Below are 12,695 nucleotides of genomic sequence, written 5' to 3'. Positions count from 1 at the left end.
GGGGTTGGGAGGGATGGGGTGGCTGGGTGATAGACATTGGGGAGGGTATGTGCTACGGTGAGCGCTGTGAATTGTACAAGACTGTTGAATCACAGATCTGTACCTCTGAAACAAATAATACAATATATGTGAAAAAAAAAAAAAAGAAGATAGCAGGAGGGGAAGAATGAAGGGGGGAAATCAGAGGGAGAGACGAACCGTGAGAGACGATGGACTCTGAAAAACAAACTGAGGGTTCTAGAGGGGAGGGGGGTGGGAGGATGGGTTAGCTGGTGATGGGTATTAAAGAGGGCACGTTCTGCTTGGAGCACTGGGTGTTATACGCAAACAATGAATCATGGAACACTAGGTCAAAAACTAATGATGTAATGTATGGTGATTAACATAACAATAAAAAATTAAAAAAAATTCTGGGACACATGAGAGTACTCATTTCTTAAAGTTTATCTTAAATATGGTCAGAGAAGTCTAATTTTTCAACTTTAAATGGATTGATCACCGAAGATTCAAAGTGGCAAATACTAAGTTTCAAAAAATATACACATGGAAAATCAGCCTTAACAAATGTCCATCAGTAGAGGGAATCCAGAAAATTGCAATTTCTTACATTTCCACAATAATAACACCCCTTTGTCCAGGGATTTTTACCACACAAACCGATATACCTTAACTTAATAAAAAATGTGAAGTTTACCATTTTGTTCAGAAATATCTTATGACAAGATACATAAGCATATACGAAAGTAACAAAAGGTACATAATATTTAACAGAGATGAGTAACAAGCGATGTTATTTTGATGCCACATTATGAAAAATGATGTTGAACCATATTACTCTGAAAATTTTTAATGAACTTTTTATTTCAATGCATAAAAAGATTTCGTAGAGCTTCACTATGAATAGCTACGTACCTTGAGTTTCCACATAGCACCAGTTTACCTGGGCTTACTTACACATTTGTTCAATAAGGCAGATAGCTAATGTACCTATCAAGATTCTCTTCTCTATATTGGACAGTAAAAAGCTGAAGAGAGACAGAAACTAACCACAATGGGTATCTGAAGTCTCATTAATCTACAAGATTAATACAGGCAGTGGATGTTCATAAGTCTCTACCTTTCATGAATATGAATGTCTCTCTGAAATTATAATGGAATTAAATTAAAATGACGTATTTTGGTGATTCTGATGTAAGCTGCTTACAAAGATACAACAAAAACTTTAAAAGTGACAATATTAGGACCAAGGGAAGACACAGAATTAGTTATTAATCTTTTGTCACAAATCTATCTCTGAGCTTCTCATTTTTTAACAGCCAAAATAAAGGACACCATTAATAACAAAAGTCTTTTGATGTGTGTAAGATAAAAACAAAGCATTAGCTCTAAAGATGGCATTTCCTGGTAATAACAGCTAGTGTTTACTAAGCACCTACTATGTGCTATGAAAGCACTGTTCTTAGCACTTTATATGCATTTACTGTTCATAATAACCCTATGATGTAGCAACTATTATTCCCATTTTATAGATGAAAATAAAGAGAAAAAAATTTCTCCTGAATCCATGTTAAGAGGAAGTATGATAAAGTACAGTTTTCAAACATTTCTGACCCCAAAATATAGTTATTTAAGAAACATTTTGCACAGCAATCCAGTACCCACATATAAAAAACTGAGTTTCATGAAACAATACTTACTTACACTTATGATAAAGAGTAACATTAAAATCAAACATGATTTATTAGTATTAAATATCACACACAAAAAAGCAAAATAAACAATACAAAACCATGAAATATTTGGTGGTTGAGACCATGAAACTGCTTTCACACCCGTCACTAATGGACTGTAATCTCATGCTGTTAAAAACACTGAAATAGGGACAAAGTCTCCAATATTACTACAATGAAAACATAAGTGAATTTCACAGAGCTGTTTCTCAAAATGTTCCTCAATACCTGCTGAAGTGTAACAACGCACAGTTCAATAAAAGCAATTTAATCAGGTGGAGCCAAACAGTGTTGTCTGAGTACATGTGCTCTTGACGAAGACTTGATCTAAGCATTTAACCGTACTTTTTTTTTAAAAAAAGATTTATTTTTGAGAGAGAGAGCGAGCGAGCATGAGTGGGGGAAGAGGCAGAGGGAGAAGCAGACTCCCTAATGAGCAGGGAGCCCGACGTAGGCCTCGATCCCAGGACCCTGAGATCATGACCTGAGCTGAAGGCAGACACTTAACTGACTGAAGCCACCCAAGCGCCTGGATTTAACTGTACTTTTGAGCAAGAATCCTTAACTAGCATACATGGGATATTGAGGGATCAGGAGGTTCCTCAACTTAAATATATGCATGTGTATAAATGTATTTTTTAGGCAGAAAAGTCCACAGTTTGCAGCAAATTTTCAAAGGAGTTACTGCTTCAAAGTTCAGAACCACTACTGTAAAACAATAAATGAATCAAATATCCTTGAAGTAATCTATGAATTTTTTTTTTCTCACAACAGAGCTCCTAATAAGAACTGTGCAGCAAGAGCAATAGTTCAAGGATTCATTTTCTAGGAAAAACCTAGACATGACTATTAAATATTCCCAATATCATTGTCTAACTCAGGTCATGCAGTTAAATAGATGCCTGTAACAACTCTGCATGGAAATTGGTATAACATCTTTTAAGCTACTTTAGGAAAGAAATAAGCCTTGAAAGACATGTAGAATGGATTTAGCCATATAGGATGGGGAGGGAGTACATTAATTTTAAATGAAGGGAAGAACGTGAGCAGAGAAAGTATGTAAGGAAAATAACATGTGGAGGATTTCCAATTTCCAGTTTGGCAAATACACTATCTACCAATCTGTTTGCAAGAGAAACAGCATGATACACCTTTGATACTGGCTACCAACAAAAAGACTTTCAAAGAAACAGAAAATATAAATTAAATGAGACTCACACAAAAGAAAGAGCTCTATAAGGCATAAAATGCTATGCAAACATCAGTTCCACCCTATTAATCATTTTTACCTCATATTCCAAGGCGGTCACTAAATATTTGATTAATAATCAATTAATAATCTTTATGTCAAGCCAGAATCCCATTTTTCAATCAGTGGTTCTCAATGCTTCCTACACATCAAAAACATCTAGGAGCTTTTAAGAATCCCAATGCCCAGAGTGCACACCAGACTATTTAATTCAATCTCTAGGGCCTAAGCATCCATAATTTTTTGAAGCTCCCCAGGTAATTCCAATACACAGCCAAAGTTGAGGACTACAACTAAAGGCATGCCCAAGAAAGACACATTGTATTTCCTTCTAGAAAGAATTTAAAGTAGTTGATAAAAATGAATACTTAACTCCTTATTACTCAATAAATATAAAGTCATACATACCAAGGCCTGATAATTAAGGTAAGGCTGTCATCCACGCATATATATTTTTATACTGATATTTTGAGTTTTGTGGAGTCACACAGTATTGCCTCTATACTTTTTCTTTTACCTTCACAAGCACAAGAATAATTTCCTCTACAACATATACAGTTTATAAAGAAAACAATGTATTCTATTTTTCAGTGAAGATTAATCAAAAATGCCGTCCTGAAAAATAATATATGTCCGAAATAAAAATCACAGAATTTAAAACTGTTTTCAGAGCATGTATCGTCTATCAGTACTACCGTTAAAGAGACTACGGTGGGAGCAGAGATCCAAAGGGAACTAACACTTACTGGGTGCCCTGCAGTAGGTGCTTTTGCAGCCACAGAAGCCATTTAATCTGCCAAGTACTCGGTGTATATCCAATTAGTTTCATTTTCACAGATATGGAAGGCTCTTTTGTGAAGTAAAGTGCCAGTACCAAGATTCATGTTAGTTATGACTACTTCTACAGTTAGTTAAGTCTACTTCACAAAAGTGCTTGCTAATTTTTAATTTTTAAATTAAAAATTTGCTAAATTTTTAAAATGCTGTTACTTTTTTAAACTATCTTAAAAACAAAAAACCTTGAAGGCTTAAAGGTGAACTATGCTAAAATTTGATTCACTAGAGGACATGAATGTGTTCATTAGGGAAGCCAAATTTACTCACTTTTGTGCAGAGCTTAAACTAAATGTTTAATTTCATTTTTTAAATATAGGAAAAGATACCATTTTTTACAGGGAATCTTTTAAAATAAAGGCCTTCATATGTCCAATCATATAAAATCTTGTAAGGTACATAATACAGCAACACACAGAGTGCCCAGTCAAATGCCATGAAGGTGCAGGTACAGCTTTTCAGTATATTATTTCATCAAGACATAAGAAGTCGTGCAAGAACAAATGAAGAGGTCAATCTTAGACTGAATGTCCATTTAACATCCAGTTTTATTGTAGTTTTATGTTTGTCTGTTGTAAGAAATACAAGCAGGTTTAAATATTTTAGTGATTCTACATTAAGCAATTTTTACTATTCCTTTCAAGAGTCTAAACCAGTTAAAAAGCATTAATATTAAAAAACAAGCTTAATAATAAGACAACCTAGAATTTGAAACTAATTACCCGACAAAATTTGATATTATAAAATGGAAACAAAACACACAAATAAGCTGGACATTAGGATAAGATTACAGCAATCATCCATATTGCCAATTTCAATTTTCTGTGTTCATTAAAACTGCTTTATTCTTCTAATTGGCTTAGTGTCACAAATATGAATTTATAAAACAAACTCGTACCAATAAAATGTCCTTCTTACATACATATAGTTAGCCTGAAGATTACTATTAACCAAAGTTGGAAGAACACTATGTTATATAAATTAATAGGACACACATGAGATAAGAAGACTGAGTCTCCAAATAACTTTTAAAAAGGATTGCAACCACTGTTTAATTGCTCTTTACAAAGAGATTTAAGCCATGTTTCAAAAAAACCCCTACATTTCTCAGTTATGTTAACTCCAAGAGCTAGCATCTCATTTTTTATAAGTGTGTGTATGTATGTGTCCATATATATACATGCACATGTACAACCAGAGAATAGCTTTTATCTAGTTTTCTTCTTCTGAATTTTCAAAAGCACAAAATACACATTGAAAATAGTGTCAAATTTCCTACTACCTACATTCCCTGAGACTAATCACAAAGTCAGAATGGGAGCTTTCTGTGTTTCTAAAGCATCTTTTTTGGGGGGTGGGGGAGTAATAGTATCAACACTGAGATGTATCATTTTCAGTTATGAGAACTAATATTCTCTACAAACTATCTTACTTCAATAAACCATTATATCAAAAGCACAATTATTTTTAAAAAGTTCTGTCAAATAGTATAAAAAGGAATTTCAGATACTGAAATAGTAGCAAAATAAACATATATAAAGTTTTAAACTGCATTAAAAATAAGTGATTTAAGTATTTCTATGCCTTTGCTTATGAAAATCAACCTACCTTAAATGCAGGTACTAAAAAGCAGAAAACCAGGAATTCTAGCCCTGACTTTGCCTCTTAATTAGCCATAAATCTGGGCAAATTCTTTACTTTCTCAGATCTCCTTTCCATGTAAACCAGGGACTAGCCAGAAAATAAAGAATTTCATGATTAAAAGGGCCTTCCTGATAACACAGTCCAGCCTGTCATGTTAAAAATGTAGAAACAGAGGCCTAGAGATTTTAGGGAACTATCCTAAATTCACACAGACACAAAACCAAACCTAATGTTCAAATCCAGTACTTATGCCATGAAACTGCTGTAAGTTTAAGAAAGTAGTTATTCTTTATCTACAAAGATGGCTACTGATTCAACAATAGAACAATGAAAATGAAAGCTCTTATCGCCTGGCCCTTTTGGGATCAATAAACAGGCTGTCCAGATTACTGGCCAGGTTAAATATAAATCTACGAGTTTCTCTATGTACTGTAGGCTGTAATGACCAATTATTATACAGAAAGTATACTATTAGCACTCCTGTTAAACTCTGAAGTTTCACAGAAATATTAACAGTGAAAAGATTCATAGACTCCACTCTGCACTTATCAGATCTAACTTTATTTAAAATAACTCTTGAAATTTCTACTGGTGCTTCAAGAATTCTAGTTTTAAAAACTAAGATCAATATCCTGTAATACTATGGAAAATGTCAATGAGTATACTTTTAAAATAAAAGATATGCAAATTTTCATTTTACACCCTGTTAAAGCAACATATGCAACTGAAACTATTCTAAGAATATAGATAATATATTTCTATCTGCATCAATTATATATTTGAGATGAATAGCCACTTTTGAGAATGACTAACCTTATTCTCTCCTAACAAGAGATCCTATCAAAACTAAGCGGATTAGAAATTCTTACTATTCATGAAGAATATATAATAAAGACCCCAAAGAAAAGGAAATCTAAGAAAATAAAATACTGATAGTGTTTCCTCCCTTTGCTTTTCTTTTAGTTATTATGATCAAAGATATCTGATCATAACTTATATATCTGAATGAAAATATTTAAAAGTACATTAATATAGCATCAACCTGCCTAGGAAGAAAGCTTAAAATGCTGTAATGAACACAAACAAAAAACCACCCCCATACCATCACTGTTTAAAACTTTAAATGGAAAATCAGGGAGGTACCTAAGTCTACATTTCCAAGTCAAGCAACCTGTTAATTGCTCAGACTGATTACTATTTGCAATGCACTGTCATATCTAACATATCTGCTTCTCACCACATCTCTTGGGGTAGAAATTATTATTCCCATGTTACAGGCTCAGAGAGTATACAGTACCCATCCAAGGCTGCATGCTTTTGTAACTCTAAGATTCAGAGCACAAACCAGAATTCTGCAGAGGGGAATCAGGAGTAAAAGCATAGGAACAACAAAGGAGATGGTACTTCCTAAGACACCTGCTAGACTCAGTGAAATGGCTGCTTTATGCACTGTAGTTGAGATAAAACATTTGGAAAGATTCAGTGCAGTTCAATTTTATAGGTTCTAAATACTAGCTCAGAAGGCTAAATTTTATTCAATAAATAATGAGAAACACCCAGGGATTTAATAAGGTGTGATATGAGAAAGAATTAAACCTGCAGCAGTAGGGAGAAAAAAACGTTTATTGAGGTCCCACTAGCATGGTTCCATTCAATTTATAATGTATTATAAAAAGCCAGAGAGATCATAGGCAAGGTGTGAGGTAACAGGGCCTGACATGATTTTTAAAACCCTCAATTTCTATAACAAAAAAGCATAATTGAGGGGGTAAAAATATGGTACAATCTAATCAAAGTTTATTATCTTATTACTAGACAAAACAACACTGATGATCTAAACATCAGGGAGTAGCCAATGTTTAAAAACAGCCTTACCTTAGGTCAGGTGATTCGGCCCTCCCATACCGGTCCTGCCACTTCCCAACGCTGGAATTGGCTTTTCTGGAGGCAGTACTTGTCTGAGACTGAGAAGAGGTGCTGTTTCTGGTGAGATAAATTTTCTATGTTTTTTCTTACATATTGTTGTCTCTGACCCCCCTTGTTCTGACTTTTTTTCTTTTCTTTGACATGCTTTGTCTAAAGTCCTTTAGCATGTTCCTATTGTATCATTCTCTCCAAGGCTCTGTGGTACTAAAACTATCAATAGGTACTTAAATATAAATGTGCTATCAACATTTTATTAACTCTAGAATATTTTAGAAATTTTTTTCAAAATAATATGATGTCAAAATGCAAAATAAGAACCAAGGGCTTATCAGGTTATAATATATTTATCAAGAAATAACTTTCTGTGCTTTTATGAATAACATTAACTTCTATGGTTTCACAAAACCTTATTCAAAACTTTGGTATTTCTTTCCCTATATTCTTTCAATAACAGGTACAAATAGTGTACCAGCTAACAGTAACTCTCTGATGTGTTTTATAAAAACCTACATTTTATATATTTCATAAAAATTCCATTTCAAAGTAACTCTTCCAAAATAAAATTCGAAAGAAAGTTAATTTTATCCATAGTGACATACTCCATAAAAATTTCAGCTATTTACACTCTTGCCAGTCCTTTAAAGGACTAATAAGACACTCTTCCGATAGGAAAATTTTTCTATAGGAAAAATATATGTTTATGTATCTGCTTCTTCATGTAAAAAGAAACATAGGAAGAATAAACCAGAAACTAGATAAAATAATTATTAACAGGAGTGAAAAAAATTGGGGAAAGAGTGATAAATCAGTATACTTGGAACTCTGTTAAATGTTTTATATATGCAAAAAATAAATCAATAAACATGGAAGAAAAGAAAAGCGAAATACAAACAGAAACAATGGATCAATTTATACTTTAAATGATTAATATAACCACGCTAAAGGAAACTTCTGAATATTTTGACTATATACCCTAAGTCTGGGGGAAAAAAAGAGAAAGAAAAAAAGAATTCCAAAGAAATCTTAAATTCTACTTAATAGGTTTGGTTTCTGTAATGGCAGGTGAAGTCCTAATCTATTCTGTGTGTATTTTAGGATTAAACAAGTAAGTACATACACTGAAGTTGTTCGGAACTAGGTTCTCAATGCAGTAAAATGGTAAAAGATGCAAGATGGAAAAAGGAAAGGGAAGTAGAAACCTGTGGTGTCAAAAAGTGAAATAAAAGAAATATGATGACCGCATGACTAAAATTATACATAAGGCAAATGAAATTGCTTGTTTTCTCCCAGATGAAAAAGCCTAGAAACTGTGACACTCCAACAGCAATGAGTGAACTGGTGCCAAGATCTTGGTTTCTGTTCATCATTACCCACTAAAAGGCATCAAGGTGCTTTCAAGAAATAGTTGCTTTCAAGAAATAGTTGCTTTCAGGGAGGGGCAAAGAAAGCACAAGATAAGCCTGGAACATCTGGTAAAGCTAGAAAGTAAAAAAATCCTCAAAAAAAAAAAAATGATGGAGAAAAATCAAAAGGTCATAGGAGCCACTCTGAAGAGGCTGCCACAGAACAAGTCTGGAACAATCTGAGCATCAATATGAATGACAGTATATATAAGTCGTATACATGGCTTATATACTACATATACAAATAAACCATATTTATAAACCACAAACACACTCTCTCACACCTAAAATAAAAACCAATGAGTCTAGTTGATAATAAGTAAGAGGAGGAGGTGGGAAAGCTCATTTTTAAAGGAGAATGCCAACTAATTAACATAAGAAAAATAACAGAGTTAGATAATCACTATTTTACAGCCATTATAGTAGTAATGGGAGAAAGCAAAAATCATCAATGGATACTAAAATTCTTGGGAAGTTTAAAAAGAAATAAGATAGATACAGTCTCCTCACAGATTATTAAATACAAAGAGTAAAAATAGTAACTTTGCAGTGCAGAAACCCAATGAACACCATCACAACTAAATGATTAAAGCTATCATCACTAACAATGGGGCAAAATGACATCATGTACCTCTAGGCTGATGCACGGAGAACACATCATCACTTACGTAGTTTCTTACCTAAAAAGCAAAACCTGAATCCAATAAAAAGGAAACACCAGGCAAACTCCAGACTGAGGGATGATTTACAAAACAACTGGACTGTACTCATCAAAATCGAGTCAACAAATACAAAGAAGGTCTGAGAAACTGTCTCAGATTAAAGAATAAAGAGATAAAAGAGTTAATTATAATGGATGATCCTGGACTGAGTCCTAAATCAAGAAAAGAACTTCCATGAAAGACATTATCAAAATAATTAGCTAAATTTATGGTTTGTGTATTAACGTACTGGCTCATTATTAGATTTTCTCACTTTGATAACTGTGTCCTATGATTATATAACAGAATTTCCTTGTTCTTACATGCTGAAGAATTTAGAGTTTGAAGGGGAATGATGTTCATAATTAATAAATGGTTCAAAAAGGAAAATATTTTGGGGAAATTATAAAGCAAATATGGCTAAATGTTAACAACTAGGGAATCTGGATGAAAAATACATGAGTATTCAGCTTGTGAAAATTTATCAAGCTGTACATTCTTGACATAATATGAAAACTTTTAAAGATTAAAACATTCTGATATATTAAATATTAACATTTTACTTAAGTATGCCAATTTGCTGGGCAATACAGAAAGTCAGAAACCAAACATTTCTACCGATAAAGTACAAAGAACCAATAAAAAAAGTTCTGTGCAAACATACCAACAGTCATCTACACATTAATAAGGCAATCTAAGATTTTTAACAAAGAAAATACAGTGGTAAGGTCAGTAATACAGCTCATTACTATTTGCTGTGTAGTCTCTATTATTTCTTAAGTGACATTCCTGTCTTCTCCCTAAAGTCAAAAAATTTTACTTTCTAACATGTCTAGTTTCCATAAATACAAAGACTAAATAAAACAGAAAACACACAAATATTTATTTAGGGAAATACTTCACAATGAACAAAAGTATACTTTTGATCAAGATGAACCCAGAAAACAAACTTTCCTAATGAGCAATGGGTATTGTTCTTTATATCAAAAAGTGACAATATTGACATGCTGGGTATGTTTCTATAGGTTGTGTGGCAATTAATCTACTTTTCTGGTATCAGTGATAGATGTGTTAACATTTCTATCATTTCTTTACTTCTTTTTTACTGTCCCAGTAAATACTAGCTAGTAAATACTAACTGCCAGTATTCTCCATCTCTCCTTCAATCCACGGTCATCCATCATTATAATCACTTCAAGGACCCTCTCACCTTCCTTGCCCCTTTGTCCTATTTGCCTGGTATAACTGCAATCCCTGTGAAATCCAGCTCTAGCTAATCTTCACCAACATACAAACACCTGCCAAGGGCAAGAGAAACACACCCAAGCAAGCTGACTGGTCTCATTTTAAACCCACAGCCATTAACTTCCAGAGAAGCTGGAAATGTACCATCTCTCTCCCTGTGTCAATTTTTCACTCTACTTGTTCATTCCCATCAACATATAAAAATGTTGTAATTTCTCCCATTTCGAAAAAAAAAAAAAGCCTCTTGAAGGCATGTTTCCCTCCAGGTGGTGCCTAGCAATCCGACTCCTTTCCCTAGTTCACTCACACACCTCTAAATGACTATTTCAGAGTAACTTCTCTTCTCTTCTCAAACATTCAACACCCACTTCCACGCATCCTCACATTCACCAGTAAGTCTGCATCCTGTGTGCTGGGAAAAACTGAAGCCATCAGAAGAGAGCTTTCAGTTGCTCCCATCAGTATCATCTTACCCACCACCCTCCACCAGGTGCTGTCTTCAATCCTGTTACTCTGAGTGAACTTGTCCAACCCCTTCCCTTTTTAAGGCTAACCCCCCTTGCATATTACACCCTGTCCCTCTGACCTTCTTAAGGACACTGTTCTCACAACTGTCCTTTCTTGCTTCTTGCATCATCAATAGCCCCTCTAGTAACTCACTCTAGGTCTACAAACAAGTTCTAATTTCTATCATTTAGAAAAAACATTCCCTGTCCCCATATTTCCCTTCAGATACTGTTCTATTTCTTTGCCCCCTCAAAAGAGTTGTCCATATTTTCTCATTCTAATTCCTTTCCTTCCATTCTCTCTGAATTCGTTTTAAAAAGTCTTTTTTTCAAACTTCACCTTACACCACTAAAAATGATCCTGGTCAGGACCACCAGCAACCTTTACGTTTTAAAATCCGAAAGTCGGGGCACCTGGCTGGCTCAGTCAGTGGAGCATATGACTACTGATCTTGGGGTTATGAGTTCAAGCCCCATGCTGGGTGTAGAAATTACTTAAATAAAACCTCAAAAATAAGTAAATAAACAAATAAATGAAAAGTCCTTCTCAGTCGTCTTCTTCTTGGCCAGTCAGTGTTATTTGATAGTTAACTGTTCCTCTCCTTTGAGGAAAACACATTTTTTTCAAGACACGCACTGGGTGTTCTTCCTATGTCAGCAGTTATTCTTCTCTACGGATCTCCTCCCTCCTCCTTCAGCCTTGCTTTTCTGACCTGGAAGGAAGCACCCGAAGGCTCTGTCCCTCTTACCAGTTCTCTATCAATACGTACCTCCTTAACAATCTAATTCACTTTCACTACTTCTTTAAATACTACTTAAACACTTACCGCTCCCAAATTTCTATCCCCAGCCATACCTTTCCCCTCAACTCCAGATCCATATCCCCTTCCTATGCAAATTTTCCACTTACAGGTCTAACAGACATCTCAATTTTATTATGTCCTAAACTGAGCTCTTGGTCTGCTCCCCTCAAAAAGCACTCCTCCTGCAGTCTCTTCCATCTCAAATGTAAAAGATCCTCACCATCTGCACCACAACCACTCTGGTTCCAGTGATCTCTTGCCTAGATAACTGTTACAACCTCCTAACTGGCCTCCCAGTTTCTGCCCCTAATCTCTCTGTAGTCTGATCTTAATAAAGTAATTAAGACTTAAAAAACCTACAGTAGATTATTTCATTCCTCTGCACAAATTCCAACAGTGACACCCCTTTTATTTCACTTATGGGAAAAGCCAAATTCCTTATAGTGGTACAATGCCCTACATAATCTGGCCAAAGGCTGTTTTGTTTAAAAAAAAAAAAGGAGGGGGCAGGCAAAATAACAGAAAACCTGCTACTGATTTTTAAATAGTTTAATTAGCAAACATCTACAGAGTATTACCTATGTATGTACTACTGTTCTAAAACATTTCACATAAAATTAAATCATTTAATATAAATAACTACCCTGTGAAGGA

At 34.3% G+C, this 12,695-nt stretch overlaps 1 protein-coding gene across 25 annotated transcripts in view; it reads right to left on the bottom strand.

Annotated features, from left to right (window-relative positions):
- FIP1L1 (factor interacting with PAPOLA and CPSF1) overlaps window positions 1-12,695 on the bottom strand; it is a 78,888-nt gene that overhangs the window by 39,005 nt on the left and 27,188 nt on the right. For 12 of the 25 annotated variants that reach the window (XM_025887336.2, XM_025887337.2, XM_025887341.2 and 9 more), the window contains one exon: window positions 7,333-7,440. The exons of the other annotated variants lie outside the window; for them this stretch is intronic. In XM_025887336.2, coding sequence (XP_025743121.1) covers window positions 7,333-7,440 — 108 coding nt within the window. The remainder of the gene's footprint in view (window positions 1-7,332; window positions 7,441-12,695) is intronic. 25 annotated transcript variants of the gene reach the window in all.

The sequence above is a fragment of the Callorhinus ursinus genome, unplaced genomic scaffold (assembly GCF_003265705.2).
Source record: "Callorhinus ursinus isolate GAN/ISIS: 27379988/994484 unplaced genomic scaffold, GSC_fseal_2.0 scaffold4, whole genome shotgun sequence".
NCBI classification, from domain to species: domain Eukaryota; kingdom Metazoa; phylum Chordata; class Mammalia; order Carnivora; family Otariidae; genus Callorhinus; species Callorhinus ursinus.
The sequence above is the reverse complement of the archived record's forward strand: the minus strand, read 5'-3'. Positions and strand labels throughout refer to the sequence as shown.